Below are 16,559 nucleotides of genomic sequence, written 5' to 3' on the forward strand. Positions count from 1 at the left end.
AAACTAAAAAACCAGTATTTCATGACATGCAAAAATTATACAGAATTCAAATGTTGGTGCCCACAAGTAACGTGGTGCTGGCACCCAACCTCAGGCCCCCACCCTGCGCGCAGTGCCTGGAGTCCCGATGTGAGCTCTCTGGTCTTCAGCAGAAAACACGTGCTGACTTTTTTTAGAAAAGTCCCAATTTCAAATGCTCTGACCACCGCTCCTACAAATCATCAAAAGGTTTCTGGAATTTTAACATTAAGCCTCTTCTGTTCATCAACACACACTGACCAAGCAGTGCCCAGTGTCTTGGCCACACAGAGACAGACGGGGCAGGGTGTGTCTAGTTTGCCAGCCAGGTAGCCACAGCCTGTGACCTGGGACACCAAAATCCATGGGGGTGTGGGGAGCACACAGTTGGAGCACATTAACTAGACTTGAGGGGTGTGTCCAGAGGACTCCTGAGCTTAAAAAAGGGAAGGGAGAATTTAGACAAAGGGAGGAGGAGAGATGGCAGGAGGAAGCACGCGTGGTGGATAAGGAAGGTCACGTCTGGCCAGACGTCACTGCCCTTGCTTGCCCACAAATGAAGGACATGGCTGAAGTTTGGCCAGGCCAGGCCTATAAAGGCCTTTAGTCCTTTCAAGAACAGGTAGCCAACCTGCCTCTCTCTGCAGGTGCTTGCAGGTATCTGCTAACAGAACTCCAGCCCAGATCTTCTCGGGGGGCTGCAGTCCAGATGGGGGGTTTGGGGTAGAGCAATTCTGAGTCCCCTTCCTGTGCTACTCTAGGGGCTCTGCAAGCATTTTCTGCATAAAAACCACATGCTCACTAAGCAGAAGCCAGTGAAGTGCATGCATATTACAGCTCTTCAAACTTCCTGTGTTCTTTATAGAAAATTCTAGATGAAAGTCAGCAACATCCCCATGGAGGCTTCTGTGTGGCTATCACGTAATTGTCCATATTTCAAAGGAAAAGGTTGACACTTTTTATAGTTCTGACCATCGCACTATGCCTGGAAGGAGTCCATCAAGTAGACAAGACAAAATTGAAAAATAAAAGCCCATAAATTTAAAACAAGGCAGTGGCCACAAAAGTGAGCCACATAAAAGCCACCTCACACAGATAGGAAAGATACAGTTGACATCCGCGGCTTAAACAGGAATAAAACCCCGGAACCCTGCCGTGTGGGTTTACACTGGCTGCTCATTCCTGCTCCGATGTAATGTTCCACATCAGGTGACAGTGATTTTTTTTTTTAAATAATAAATTTTATTTTTATATTCCCCCATACAATTGCAAATGCCCTATTCTGACCCCAATCCCTCCCCTCCCGGCCCGCACCCCCCAAAAAGTGTCTCTGGTTCATAGTTTTTTGTTGATTTTGATTTTCACTTTCTTATAGTTATTCATTTTCCTGGTCCCTTATTTAAGATTGACAGTGATTTTTTTAAAGATAAAGTTAAAACGCAACTTCAGAATTTGCAGAAGTTAGCAGGTTTGGCTCCTAAAGGCCAAGTGAGTAGGAAAAGGTGATTCAAGAGCACGTGACTTCTCTTAAAAGGCAGGACCCGGCAACAGAGCCAGCGAGGTGTGGCAGGTGAGCCGGTGAGCAACTCCTGGTCAAGGTCACCACAGGGAAGCCACACCTGTCTCGCAGAGGCCGCCCTGCCAACTCCAAGGGTGTGCAGATGACGGGCCCACCCCAGGCGGTTTGGGGTTTGCCCTTTGGGCACAGAAAAGCTGAAATACTCAGATCAAAAGGCCATGACAATGGCATGAATAAAGCCTGGATTGGTGTGTGACGAATGTCAGCGCTGAAAGTTCATAAAATGACTTCAGGTGCACACCTGCCGCCCGCCGGACATCACATCCCAGAGGTTCAGGCTGTTGAAGCCAACGTCTGCCAGAGCCTGGGCACGGACTCGCCGCGAGGGACGGGTGAGGAACGCGCGAGGCCAGCGAGCACTGACGCGAAAGTGCATCTTCCGCGTTTCTGTCCTCCTGCGTCCACACCAACACGGAGCACGCGGGAGCCTCCGCCCTCCATCTCATGCCCCGCCCGACAGCTCCAGGGCAAGAGACCGTCAGAGACGCCCCGAACCAGATTCCCCAGTGCTGAGACATTTCACTTAAAGTAAGCCAGACATCCCCGCGCCGCAGGACACAGAGCCCAGCCTGGACTTGGGCCTGGCCCTCCCTCCTCCATCTGCCGGTAACATGACAAGTCAGGGCCCCGAGAAAGGACGCCTGGCTTCCGCGGCTCGGTGCCCTTACAGCACAGCTTCCCTCCGCGGCCACGCCTCAGCCAGGAGATGCTGCAGGAACTGGGCCAGGGCACCACCCCGGAACTTCAGCCTACGCTGTCACCCCAATAAAGGCATACTGCAAGGCCGACGGATCTCAGCATCCACCCCCCTCCAAACCCATCCCAACCACAGGGCGTGACCCCCAGCAGACAAGCCCCTCAACACAGAGGAGCACCCAAGGGCCAAACAGTGTACCCACCTGAGGTCGCCAGGCCCCTGGTCCTGCTGAGCACCCTACGTCCCTCTGGCCAAGGCCAAGGTCGTCTCTGTCCTGCAGAGGCCATAGACATGCCTGCAGGCTCCCTCACCATCTGCCCTAGTCAGCCAGGAAAGTGGGCAGAGAGGCCTAGTGACTACACTGGGACAGATGAGGGGCTGCCATGACCCCTGCATGACCTCAATCCAGCACCCCCACTTAAAAGGGTTCCCCCCAGAGCAGCAGCACTGGAACAGAGTGTCAGGTGAAAGGAACTCGACCTGTTCTAATCCAGCCCGGGACTTCCTCAGTCACGGCCACCTCCACCCGCGCCCAGGCAGACCCAGGGACTCAGAGGACACTGCGTCCCCACTGCCCAATGCTCCCCTGTACCCAGCTCAGCTCCACTCCTTCAGCCTGCATCCCTGGGCCTGGAGCACTGGACCAGGCGCCAATGCTGCTCCAGACAGACTTGCATGGGTGGGGGGGGGCGCGAAGGCTCCTCCTACCTCCTCTCCCCCAAGCCCCCCAGCTTCAGACCCCCACAGGCGGGTGCTCCAGAGCGGTTCCTCCGCCCGGCAAGACTCTAGGAATGGTCTTTACATCTTGTCGGCAGAAGACGCCCTGCCTTATCCCTCCCCTGCAGCAGCTCCCAGTAAGGCGCAGCCTGGGCTGGCCTGGCGAGCAGCGATGCCCGTCACTCCAGGCCGGGCCCAGGCGGCCCGCCCACCCTCACTGTGATGCCGCCAATGCGCCCGGCAGGCTGGGGTGACCCATGTATGATCACTGAGGGTCACGGGAAGTCACGACCACACAACCAAGACTGACCCTCTGGTCCTGAGAATCCACTCCTAGGTCATGCCCGAGAGAGCTGACCACGGGCGTCCACGCGCTGACGCCCCAGAAACACTCTTGGCCGCGCAAGTACAACACCCCCAGCCGCAGCACACAGAGCACCGTGGTGGCCAGACGAATACACAAGGGGTGTGTGTGTGTGTGCACGCGCGTGTGTATGTGTGTGTGCGTGTGTGTGTGTGTATGTGTGTGTGTGTACGGGTATCACTCAGCCACAGAAGGGAACAAAGGACTGGCACGTGGCCCAGGGTGCCGAGTGACAGAGTCAGACCACAAAGGCCACAGACTGGAAGGCCCATTCATGGGAAACACACAGACCGGCCGAGCTCACGGGACGCAGCGCACAGACTGCTGGTGGCCAGTCCCAGGGGCGGGGGAGGCAGCGGGAGGGTCTGCTAATGGGGAGGCATCTCACCCTGTGGGGGAGTCAATTCGGAGCTGGGGGTACCACTGGGAAGCCAGTAACTGCCACTGGATGATGATGTCATGCTTAATTGCACGCTGCATGAATCTTATCTCTACACGTTCCCTTTTTTTTAATCAGACGACTGATTGACAAACTACTGACCGAGCCATGAAGTGCTCCCTGGCCGCCTTCTCGCTCCTTCCCCCAAGCTCCCTGACCCGGCCTGCGAGCTCTGCGCTCACCTTCTGACCTCATTGTCCTCAAGGAATGCCAGCAGGTGCCTCCAGTGAGCCCACGGCCCACAACTCTGCCCAGACCCCTTGGCATCCTCGCCTGCAAACCGCCCGTTTCTCCCTGGCTTCCAGAGAGCAAGTGCAACAGACACCAGGGTGACCAGGGCCCGATGTCCAATCCGAGGGTGGCACTAAGAGGCAGCAACCCGCCTCCCCCAGCTGACCAAGGCATGAGCCACTCAGGGAGGGCACAGCCCACCCCAAATGTCACACAACCACGGGGTGTGGCCAGGGCACCCCGCCAGGTCAGCTCAGCTGCAAACCATCCCTCAGCGCTCTGGGATCCCCAGCCAATGACCAGCCGGCTCCTGGCGGTACCGATGACAAGATGCAGAGTCAAGTCCAACAACTGAAAGGGCTTGGACGCTCACCTGCAACCGGCAGACCCGGGCACCCCCGCGCCCCCCGCCTCCCCGACAGCGTCAGTTTCACGTTTCTGCATCTGCTGCCTGCAGTCCCCCTGGACAGATGCCCCCCCAGACGTGAGAAACTGCCACAGGGACATAAGCCCCAGCCCAGCTTCTGAGCGTGCACTGGTGCGGTGATGCCCGGGGCCTGCCAGGTTCTGCTGGGCAGCCTCTGGCTTGTGCGGACCAGCGTCTGACAACCGGGCAGAGTTACAGCCCGGCGAGCTCGCCCCACTGCGGAGAGGCGGGAGCTGGAGACTCAGTGACACGGGAACGCTGCTCAGGTGGGTCCGGGCTCTGCCTGGAGCTGGGGGCAGAGTCCAGCCAGGGCGCAGCTACGCGGGAATCATCCCACCAGGGAGGTGGACCCCGAGGTCCCAGGCTCTTCTGAGGGCCCCTACGCCCCACCTAGGGGCTGGCGGTCCGCCCAGTCACACAGGGTTCATAGTCTGGACCCAGGGACTCTTCTCACCGGTCAAGTCATACTTTCAGCTTTCCCCACAGGCCACTCATCTTGACTCCGAACCCGAGACACACGTTCCCGAGACACGCGTTCCCGCTCCTACCTGGGTGGCTTCTGCACGTCCCCCAGATCCCCACCCACGAGACACTCCCCCCACCAGTGTCCTCAGACCGGCCCCAGCAGGTATGTCTCACCTGGGTGCAGTGGGCACCCTCCCCTCCGGGAACACGCACGCCCGAGCACCCAGCCGCCGGGGCCCGTGCGACTTCCACACCCGAGGGGGCACACACAAAGTGAGTCCCCAGCACCCAGGGAGGGGTCTGCCAAGTCTGTGCCCCCAACTGTCTACTGAGGAAGGGAGGGCGGGAGGGAGCGAGTCACGGATCTTTCTCCTTGGAGGCCGTCTGCTCACACTCAAGCTGAAACACCAAGCGCCAGCATCCCCGCGCACGCTGCGCGGCTGACCCCGGCGGAGAGACGGCGTTTCCCAGTCACCTCAAGTTCTAGTCAACATACCTTACCCCCAAACCACAGTGAAGGGAGCAACTAGATCAAGAGAGACGGGAGCCCCCAACACGGTGGCCTCCCAGCTTCAGCTACGGCCGCCTGGCGTCCAGGCAGTTTTCTGAAGAGCGGCAGGCCCTCCTCGCCCCCACCCCAGCCCCTGCCCCTAATCCGTTTCTCAAGTCTGTGGACGTGGCCGCCCTGGACACCTGACAGGGAGAGAAGGAAGATGCTGAGCCCTTGCCAGGGGCCAGCTCACACGTTCCCAACAGGCCTCTGTGTGGAGCCCAGAGCCAGCGCCTGGCTCACGGCTGTGGCTGGGGGAAGGTGCACTGCGTGGACACACCACGTTTTGCTTCACACTCGAGGGTGAGGGACACCTGGGCCACTCCCGTCTTTGGCACCCATGGCCTAGGGCAGGCTCAACATCAGGTCTTGGTCCAAACCCAGGTCAGTCACGCAGGGAGCGTGTTTACTGCTCATGTGTCTTCAGCTTTTGCATTTTGAAACGGCTCCACTCTCTTCACAGCTGTCTAAATGCCCACAGCATCTCCTCAAAGCTGAGTGACAGCTGGGCCCACATGAGAAAGGCGGCCGGGCCCCGGCCCAGACAGACACATGTCCTGCTCCTCGGTCACAGGGCCCTGCCGTGCACACCACAGGCTTCAATCCAAGAGATGCTTCTCGCCACATGGTGAAGCAGGAGAAGCTGCAGCAAGACTATCCTTTCCCAGGTGTTCAGAGGCCCAGGACACGAGGAGCCTCACTGGGGTCCCCACAACCACCAAGCACTGGAGCCAGGACGCAGCCCTCTCCAGTCTCCAAGCAGTTCCCTCCCCAGCCCTCCTCCCAAGCCTAGTCCTGTGCCACCTGCTCCGAGGCCGGGCCAGGCAAGTGCTTTATCAGAGCGTCACAATAAAAGGGACCTGAAAATGGATCATGAGTCCCTTTTTAGGGAGCCCCTACAAAGAGGGGTGGGTCTGCTTTAATGCAGTTTAACCCAATCCGCCACTGGACTCGAGTGGACCCCCACGCATGTTCCAGAAGAAGGACTCATCCAGGGGTGAGCATCCCCACCACCGGGAAGCTGAGGCCCAAGGGCAGCCCTGGATGCTTTGCTGAGACTGAGTCTCTGTCCCTTCACCTCCCTCAGCAGGCGTCCCCTCAGCAGGTATGCCAGCCCACTCCAGGGGCCGGAAGCAGAGAGGGGAACACGAGTCAGCCCTTGTCCCTGAGGGCACCCTGTCTAGCGGGCACACAGTCAAGACCGCTCCAGGGCTCCCACTGGCCCTGAGCCTGGAAAAGCAAGACAGGAGGAAGTTAAAGTAAAGGTGTTTCCAGAACACCCGAAACTTACATAAAGTTCTATACAGTGTTGCTTCCATTTTGAAAGGGGTATCTCCCGGCAGCCAGGAGAGCATGTGCAAAGGCACCGTGGCCCGCCAGAACACGCAGTCCAGTGCACAGTCTGGGGCATCATAGGGTCAATACCCTAAGTCCCATCCCTCGTGTAAGTAGGAGTCCCCAATACAGGTTGGTAAACCCCACTTCTTCCTCCCCCTGGCCTCTCAAGGCTAATCCTCAAAAGAACACCCCCAAGGATAACTGCAGAAACTTGGCAGCCTGACCACGGCTCCTGGAGGACCAAGACGCATTCCTGCCTTTGAAAAATGGGCAGGAGAGCACGTGTGACGCCAGAGGGACGTGAAGATAAATCTCGTGGAGTTAATATAAGCACAGCAATTTGGAAGAAAAATAATCACATTTCCCTCCTGCAAAATCATTATTTGCCCCTGGTAAAGTCAATTATGTTAAAGAAAATAAGTTATTATTGTGGAAAAAATAAAAGAAGGTCTGAGAAGTGCTTTTATTCCCGCAAATAAACCTCCAAGAGGGAAGGTTTGAGCTCCTGTGTTTAAGCCCATCTGGGGCATCCCGAATGGTCTTCCTGGAAGGGGGGGTGGGGGTGCTGCTGGAGTCCCCAGGTAATCCAGGCTCCTCTCCAAGACCTGACTTCAAACTACCACTGGTCTCAACAAGACTCCCCACATCCTCAGCTGCCCCAGGGGCCAGGCCCCAGGGCGCCCCTCCCCTGGGCTTCCTCGTCCCTGCACAACCCACACCTGGAGAAAGCCAGCCCTGCGGGTTTCTTTCTTTGCCTTTTTCTCTTTGTGTTTGGTTTTGTGGTTTTGTTTTTTTTTTTTTTTCCCCCCCACATTCTGGAGGCTTTGAACTTTTCTTCCAAACCTGCAGGGACACCTTTTCTAATGGACAGTGAGAGGACCCCAGGACCTGACTCCGGAGTGCTGGGAAAGAGTCAGGGGCAGCTCCCAGCCCCAGCAGACCCCAAGGCTGTCCTGCCCCAGGGGACGTGTGGCAAGGTCTGGAGCCGCCCTCGGTGGCCCCAAGGGCACTGCTGTCCCACGGAGGCGCAGAAGCCAGGGAGGCTTCTCAGCGCCCCTCAAGGAACAGGACCCTCACATCATCCAACCCAGCACACCAACCCTCACAAGTCCAGAACCCTGCTCCACGGGGACCGCCGTGAGGTGGGAGTGCTGTCTCCCGTGCTGACCAAGGAGAGCGGGGGCACAGAAGGGCCAGGGCACGCCCACCCGCATCAGGGGCGCCACGGCGCTTGCTGTGAGGGCACAGCCTCCAGTGGAGCGGCCTGGTCACGGGACCACTGGACACTCGCAGGCACAGCATGTCCCGGGCAGCAGACCCCAGGGCAGAGCTGGGCCCACTGCAGGCAGATGAGCACTCACCTCCCGCCATCAGCTCCGTCCAGAACCTGCTTGACCCCCGAGCCCAAGCTCAAGGCTGGCCTCCTTCTGGCCCCTCCCCCGGGGTGCCTGCCCCGCCCCAGGATGGCTCCAGCCCTCGCCCCTCCTGGTGCCTTAGGACTCCCAGGCCCTGGGGACGCAGGGGCCTTCTCTCCAGGCCGCCAGCCCTCTCGCTCTGCACTCCCGTCCCGCGCCCCGCGCCCGGGGCTGGAACAAAGGGGCCAGTCACTTCCAGAAGAGGTTGGGGGGCCTGCACGCCTGGTGTGGGGGGGCACAAACCCCCGACAAGCTAAGCAGGAAACGGCAGCGCTTGCCCTGGGGCAGGAGCAGAGCTGGGCAGGCCAGGAAACAGGGCCAGGAGGCCGTGAAGGGCAGTTCAGGGGTTGTCACAGCTGAGAGCCAGCGGGTGAGTCACTCCGGGAAGACGCCCACCGTGCGGGTCAGCCCCGAGCATGACCAGACGGGCCCACAGCCCAGGATCCACGCCCTTGACCCCCAAAGCTCCAAAAACCAGCATTTCGTCATTCACTGAGTGGCCCCATCATGGGGGTGCGGGACAGTCACAGGCTGTGCACCCCCGGGGGGCCGCAGCCAGGTTCCGTCGGGAGCGGCCTGACCCGCTGGGGGGTGGCCCCTGGGCCAGTCACACAGGAACATCTTTCTCTCCACCTTGAGACAAGCCTGACCTTGAAACACCCCAAGAAATTCAGAGAAGAGGCAGTTGGCCGGGACCAGAGTGGAAGTCCAGGAGGGTGGCTTCAGGCCTCCAAAGTCGAAGAACAAAGACACAACAGAGCACAGGATGTGAGGGAAGGAGGAGCAGCCGCGGCCGAAAGGCAGGGCTCCCTGACTTCTCCGTGGGTGACACCCGGGCCTCCCCTGCCCGGACCGCCCTGCCCGCGGCCACAGAGCCAGAGGCTCGCTCCGCCGCTCCCAGTGTGAGCTGGTCACCGGACACCTGCTCCAGCTCTAGATAAAATAACCCAACTGTGGAAAAGGAAGGCTCCAGCACAGCCCCGCCCTTTTCCAGTTAAACGTGATTAAGACCAGAAATCGCGCTTTCCCTGCCGTCAGCGCCAGTGACGTAATAAGGGAGTGCTAACAACTGCACTGGCCCACAGCACGGAGCTCATGCAGGTCACTCCAGGGGCCGGTCACTCCTGGGGCCGTGAGGTTGGTGCTGTTATCTGCCTCCTCCCAGCCAGGCCCTGAGGGCTGAGGAGGTGGCTAAGGAGGCGTGAGGTGCACCTGGCGCTGGGCTGGGCTGCCAGCATTCTGACCCCATCCAGGGCTCCCCACCCTGCCCCCAGGAGTCCCCAGCTAACCCTCAGTTCTCCAGGTCCCAGGCGGAACGTCACCCCTTCCCTCTCTCAGCGCATGCACAGCTGCTCAGAGCAGGATGCTGGACTATCAAGACCCCCTTCAGAAAAGAGACAAAAGGCAGCAATTAGCGACTGAGGACGCCAGGCCCCAGGTGGGGTCAGGTCCGTGCCTCACCTTCCGAGGCCACAGTTCAGCAGGCCAGGCCTGGGGCCTTGGGGGCTAGTGGTGAGAACACATCCGGAAGCAGCTGGGGCACCCCCAGCAAGGGGCACGGCACCAGGGGGACGGGGGAGAGAGCGTGCCAAGCAGGCGACACCTGACCTCAGTCACACCCCCTCCCCACCCCCTGCCCTCGAACCCCACAAAGCCACACGGCCTGTCATCACTTGATGGGAAGTGAGGACAGACCGGGCAGCGGCCACCAGCCTCCATGCCCTCCTCTTCTTAGAAGCCCCAGTGCTGCTGGGTGCGGCAGGGGCTGGGCGCGGGCAAGGGATGTGGGCAGACGGCGGGCACCCCTCCAGCCCAGCCAGGAAGAAAATCTGCCAACTGCCCTTTGTCGCTTTCTCTCCCCACCCAGGAGGTGAAAGGCAGGGCCCACGATCCTAGTGGAGCCAAAGGTGGGAGGCGGCGAGTCTCCAAATCTGGGGGGCTTGCACCCCAGCCCCCACCCACCCGGTGTCCCATGCAGGACAGACGTTCACTGCGGGATCCGGTTGAGTGTGACGGCAGCCCAACCCCAGGGCAGAGACAACCGCCACTGGAACATTTATTCAGCAAGTGTACAAGGGCCCCAAGCCAGGGGACACGTCACCCAGGTGGGTATAAATGCAGAGAAGGCGCGTCGCGGGAGGAGCTGCGTCTTGAGAGGCACAGGTACTGATCCGGGGCGCTCAGAGATCCCCTCCATCTGGCTCCCAGGGCCCCACCCCCTCCACCCTCACCTTCCAGCAAAGGCTGCAGGAGCCAGAGGGCCAGGACTTGAAACCCAGAGCGAGAGGGCCCAGGGGCCAGGCTGATGGACGCAGAGGCTCAGCCCCGGAGCCCCGAGCTGTGCTGACACCGCGTGTCCAGAAGACACTGACATCGTGGGGCCCGGACCAGGGGCCAGGAGGACACGGGGGGTCCCGATGCCCAGAACTGCCCGCCCAGGGCGTCGTGATTACCTACTGGACAGAGGAGAGAAACTCGCCCACAGTCACCTGGCTGGGGAGAGACGGGGCAGGATCCCAGGAGGACCTCCACGCCCCAAACTGCGCTCTTTTGGCTCATCCCAAATGTCAAGAGAAAACACCTTTTCTCCACAAGGCACCCCAAGGCACCCAAATGAAAATTTAACAAGCTAACAGACATCCGTGTGGGCAAAACCATCTGCCTTTGCGGACGGAAAGCACCCGAGTCCGTCCCTGGGCCCCACGCCACGCCCCACCCGCCCCGGGGAAGTGGTGGCTGGGTGGGCACTGGGTGGGCGCTGGGTGGGCACTGATACAGGACCTGAAAATGATGGTGGCGCAGCCAGGGCACCCAGCTTCCCACCCCACAGCTGCCCAGGGCCACTGCGGCTGTGCCCGGTGTGACAAGGTGGGAGGCCACGGCCTCCGGTCACCGCCACCCAGAGTGCCCTGGAGTTGCTCACTGGTGGGCGAGCGTGCAAGGGTGGACTCTGGAAGCCGAGCGAGCCTTTCCACCCTACTCATGCCACAACACAGAAACACGCAGGAAACCGGAAGCGCCGTCCACAAGGTGTCTCCTCTCTGGGAGCCCCAGCGGTGGGGGAGGACAGAGGCCTCAGGAAGAGCAGCTCGGGGCTCCGGCATGACCTACAGACAGCTCGCTCCCTGCCGGCTCAGCGTCCCTGAGCCCTGTGCGTGCACATGTGTGTCATGTGTGTGCACACCTGCGTGTGCACACTCACCTCTGCGGAGCGTGGCGCGGACGGCCTTACAGCACAAACCGCCTGGGTGCAGCCACGGCAGGCAGAGCGCATCCGGGTGCAAGGGAAATGGAAGTGATCGGGCCCAGCCTTTTGTTTCTCTCCCAAAGACCTTTTCCAGATACCGCAGGAGCTGGGAGGGGAACATGTCGCCCAGGGCCGGGGGTCCGGGGTCGGGCACTGTGGAGCCACGGGACCCTCCTAGGCTGGAAGCCCTCTGCGTCTTGACTGGATTGTGTCAATAGCCTGGTTCTGGCTCGCACTGTGCTCCCCCTAGAAGCAACCTGGGGAGCCGCAGCAGGCCCTGTCGCTGCTCCTGCTGCACGCGCCCACGATTACCTGGACTCGGTTTCATGAAGCAAAAAAGAGGAAGGACAGACTGAGTGGGGAGGGAAGGCGCGCCGGGCACCGCAAAGGACTCAGCCACCGCCCACTTCTCCGTGTTTCCCCCCTGCATCCTCAGCGGTCACAAGAGAGAGCAGAATTGCACCCCCAAGACAACCCCGAAAAGGCGTCTGATATTCTAGGCTACACAGGCAGGACCGTGCATTGAAAACTGTACAATGTTCCCCAATTACAATCAGGTATGTGGAGATATCATGTGCCCTATTCTGGGTTTATTGTTGCGCTTGCAGCTCCGGCGCAGGACAACGTCCGCGCTCCTAGTTACTTGTGATCAAATTGAGTTTTTCTCTCCCGAAGTAGCCACTTGCTGGCCATTCCAGATAACAAGAGGCTGTGCGCCTCCGCCCGCCCCGCCCGCCCCTACTCGTGGGGAGCCCCTGCTCCTAGGGATCGCACCCCATTCCCAGCAGCCTGCATCCCGCTGAGCTAATCTGCATGCACAGTCTCGCTCCCCCAACACCAAGGAAATGGGACGACCCCGCCCCCATCTTGTCAAAACGCAGGGTGAAGAACCAGCTCTGGGAGAAAGCTTTCCTCCGCAGCCGCGACCGCTAAGTCCAGCGGGGTCCCCGTCACTCCACTTCTAAGCTCGGCTGTATTAAGTAAAAAATGTCCAAACGCAACGCCGCCGGGATTCCCCAAAGCGCGGGGTGACGTCACTGCCCCACGCGTCCCCACGGTCCCTGCAGTGGCGTCGCTTTCCCGGTGCCGAGCCTGAGGGCTGGGAAGTCGGGGTAACTTGCAGCAGGGGGACCAGTCAGGACAAGGAGCTGGTGTCCACATGCGGGGCCCAGAGGGAAGCCCACACCCGGGGCGCACGGGGGGCGAATCTGCTCACAGCGAAGCTAAAGGCTAGAAAGAGACGGGGCCCCAAACTGCTCCCCCCGCCCTGGGCTAGTCCCCTCAGATCAGAACAAATCGCCCACCTCAGCAGCTTAAAACCACTCATGTTTGCATCCCACACCTCCCAGGTCCGAGGCACTGGATTTCAAGGCCAAGGTGCTGGGGGCCGCGACGACGCTCGCGGGCCCACCCCGGTGTCTGCAGGGGGCAGCTGGGATGGCAGGACGGAGGTCCCGTGGACTCGATGGCTCTCCCGGAGATGCCCTTAGCTCTCCAGGTGTCTCTCTGGTCCTTGCAAGTGGGTCCCCGAGGCATCAGCAACTGTGCCTGGAGCACCCCCGCCCGCGCCCCCAGGCTCAGAATCTCCGAGTCCCCAGCTCCTCTGAAGTCCCAGGAACAAGCAGAGAAGGTTCTTTGCTTCGGGGCCCAGGTTGATGGGTCCGGGGTCTGCTCTCCCTGCGCCCGAAGCTCCATAACCATCACCACACCTGCACAGTCCCTTCCACCACGTCACCTGTCACGGGTTCTGGGCATCGGGGCCGAGACAGGAGTGCCGGGGCCGGGAGGGGACATTACTCCGCTGTCCACACCCCCCCAAGACGTGAGCACACCATCCTCACATCTTCCCCCTACTCTTGGGAACGAGGAGCTACAGGAACACAATTTTATTGATGTTGGGATGTAAGACTGGGGGTGGGGGGTGAGGAGGGAGTGTGTCAACCCCTTGGGGTGACAGCGAGGTCGAGGTTCCTGCCTGTGTTAATAAGCCAGGCTGCGGGTGGGAAACAACAGCCTGGTGAATTTCACAGACTCCCCCCCCTAGAATGAATCCCAGGAACTGGGACTTCCTGCCTCTGCTGAGCAAGCACCACATCAGCTGTTTACTCCTCTCCCCAATTCTGCAAAATAAATAAATAAGTGGGGTGTCTCATTTACAAACAATGCTTCTAACAGACTCCCGAGTCCCTTCAAACAATGACCAGTGATTCATGTTCCCAAATGAGATGGAGTTTTACCATTTACTTTCCCCTCGTGATTCATTCACGGGAGAAGCCAGGCCCACCCACAGATCCAAAGCCCCACCTCTAGGGGAACACATCCCTGTTGTTAGGCAGCCCCCCCAAAAGGAAAATACTGTGGTTGGAAAGGGGGGGGTGGTCAGTTTCGCCTCCGGCAGAACAGCCCATCCACTAACAGGACGGAATCTCCAGGCCCATCCAGGCAATCACACCCGCCAAATTCCCGGGTGCAAATCCCAGGCCAGCCCGCTCCCCCACCCCCAGCCCTCAGGCTCTAGATATTTAGGGTTCCTTGATGCTGAGCAAGTTGTCACCCACCCAGGTGAGCGGCCTCGCCTCCACCTGCACTTCCAGCAGAAGAGCCACGTTCCCCAGGACTTACAGGTACCTCCCGCCTCCTACTGCCTGGCAAAGCCTTCCAGGTACTTCTCTTTGGAAACTTCCCAACACTCAAGTTCTCTGAAAACCGAAGGATTAGCCAAAGGTGTGATGTTGGAGTCACCTCCGTGAGTGCCAGAGAAGCTTCCAGAAGCTTATGACTTAAATGGGAAAAGGACCCAGTTACACCCTTGCACTCCCTGGCGCCTGCTCAGCTGGGGGGAGACCCTGCTGTCTCCATCCGGGGACACACCCTCTGGCCAAGGCAAGTCACACTCAGGGGTCTCAGCCGCCGCGCACTCACTGTGGACACCACCCAGCTCACCCGAGCACCAAGGTGTCTTTAAACGGGGTCCCCACGAGTCCCTCCCCGTCTCCTGGGGCACAGTGGGCTGTGAACTCCACAGCCAGTCCAGGTTCAATCCAGGACGAAGCATTTTCGAGTGGCGTGTGGGTGAACAATCTCCCTTCTTGGCCTCTGGAAAACGGGACAGGTGTCACCCCACCACCCGGGGCTGAGGGGTGGGTCCCGACCAGAGCTGGACCTGCTGGCTGCCCCCCCAAGGGCCGGCTGCCACCTGCCCCCATGTTCCCACCTCTCCAGCTCCTCCTCCACGGCTCCCTGCTGTTCCTCTGTCTCTCCCTAGCTGTGTCCTCCCATGCACGAAGGTCCCCAAGCCTGGACCCCCGCTGTCACCCACCTCCAGCATCTTCACACGAGTCCCCACCCCAAACTCTCTGGCGCAGTCAGAGGGGTGGGGATGGAGGCATCAGGTCAGGCCCGGGCTGGTCGGCCCAGACTCCTGCGCGGCCTGCAGGCAGCTTGCAAGCGGGAAGCACGCGGCGGGCACGCCCCACCATAGTGACTGCACCTGAGCCTCAGTTTCCGCCTCCCTAAAGGGAGGTGGGTGGCTTTGGAGGGGCCTCTAGGCATATCCTGGAGCTTGAGGAACCCCAGCTCCGAGTGGGCCAAGGTGAGCCCACGGCGGGGCTAGGACTGTCCAGGGTGTTCCCATCGCCACTGTAGGCCGCTGGCACCCAAGGGACACCCAGCAGAGGAAAGCAACCGCACACACAGAAGGAGGGTGCCCTGGGGGCCAGAGTCACCCAGGCTTCCCAAAGCAGAGGCCAGGACAGGGCTAGAGGCGGCAGGAGGGCGCCCCTGGAGCAGGCGGGGGGGGCAGGGGGGCGGCCACGGGGGGCAGGACCGGCCAGCCAGGAGGCCGGTTCACAGAGGCCTGACTCCCGCGGCGGGGGCCGGGACCCCCTGGGCTGCAGAGGCTGAAAACCGCGGTGGGGATGGGGGATCCGGGGAGCAGCCACCGGGCTGGGGAGGCCAAGTCACCGGGCAGGGGCGCAGGCCCGGGCGGGTCGGGCTGCGACTGGGGGGCGCACAGCGAGCCCGGCGGGGGCCGAGGGTCTGTTTGTTTGGCCTTCGCGGCGCGCCGGGCTCTCTGGAATGTGTCCCGGGGCCGAAATGTAAACTTGCAACCCGATCCCGGCTCCGCGCAGGAAGCCACAAAGCGCCGGACGGTCCCGCCCTCGCGGGCCGGCTCCCCGGGCCGGAGCCTCTCCCGGGCGCAGCCTCCCCGCGGGGAGGACCCGGGGCCGCCGCGCCCCGCCGCGGGCTGGAGCGGGGTCCCGGGCTCGGCCCCCCGCCCCCGGGAGCCGCCCCCCCGGCCGCGCAACTTTCCCCGACCGGCGGGCGCGCGCCAGACAATGACCGGCTGCCCGGCCCGGCCCGCCCGCCCGCCCGCCCGCCCGCGGCGGGACCCCGGGGGAGCCACACCCCCGCCCGACGCCGCGCGCCCCGGCCCGACGCCCGCGCTCCGGCGCCGCCCGCTGCGCCCCGGCCCGGCGGGCACCGGCCCTCGGGGGGCGCGATCGGGCCCCGGTGGGGGGACGCGGCGCCCCGGCCCCCGCCCGCCCGCCCGGCCCCCCCGCGCCCGGGGAAGTTGGGGCGCGGCGCGCCGCTCACCCACGCCGTATTTCTCCTCGCGCTTGGTGGGCACCCAGCGCGTCATGGTGCCGCCGCGAGGGCGCCGGGCCGGGCTCCGCGCTAGGCCGCCATCTTCGCTCCCGGCGCGCAGGGAGGAAAAGTTTGCGGCGGAGGCGGCGTCATGTGGGACGGGGCGGGCGGGGCCGGCGGGTGGGACAGGCCGGCGGCGGGAGGCGGGAGGCGGGAGGCGGGAGGCGGGACGGGCCGGCCGCGCCCCGCGCCCCGCGCCCCCCGCGGCCCCCGCGCCCCCGGGCCCCACGGACACGCGGGCGCAGCGCCCCGGGCGCCCCGTCAACTCGCCGCGGAGTTTCCTCGAGTCCGCGGCCGCCCGGGGCGGATCACAGATGAGGCGAGGGGGCGCCCTGGAAGGGAGGGGACCTGCAGATGTGGGGTACGGCGGGAGGCTAAAGCCTTTTGCGCAGCCCGTGGGTGCACAGGTAGGGTGCGCCGCGCCC

At 61.8% G+C, this 16,559-nt stretch overlaps 1 protein-coding gene across 11 annotated transcripts in view; it reads right to left on the bottom strand.

Moving 5' to 3' along the window:
- DOCK1 (dedicator of cytokinesis 1) overlaps positions 1–16,129 on the bottom strand; it is a gene marked incomplete at both ends in the record, with an annotated part of 334,004 nt that extends 317,875 nt beyond the window's left edge. For all 11 annotated transcript variants that reach the window (XM_084245683.1, XM_084245678.1, XM_084245686.1 and 8 more), the window contains one exon: positions 16,084–16,129. In XM_084245683.1, coding sequence (XP_084101809.1) covers positions 16,084–16,129 — 46 coding nt within the window. The remainder of the gene's footprint in view (positions 1–16,083) is intronic.
- Between the last annotated feature and the right edge of the window lie 430 nt (positions 16,130–16,559).

This window comes from Talpa europaea, assembly GCF_964194135.1.
Source record: "Talpa europaea genome assembly, chromosome: 10".
NCBI lineage: Eukaryota > Metazoa > Chordata > Mammalia > Eulipotyphla > Talpidae > Talpa > Talpa europaea.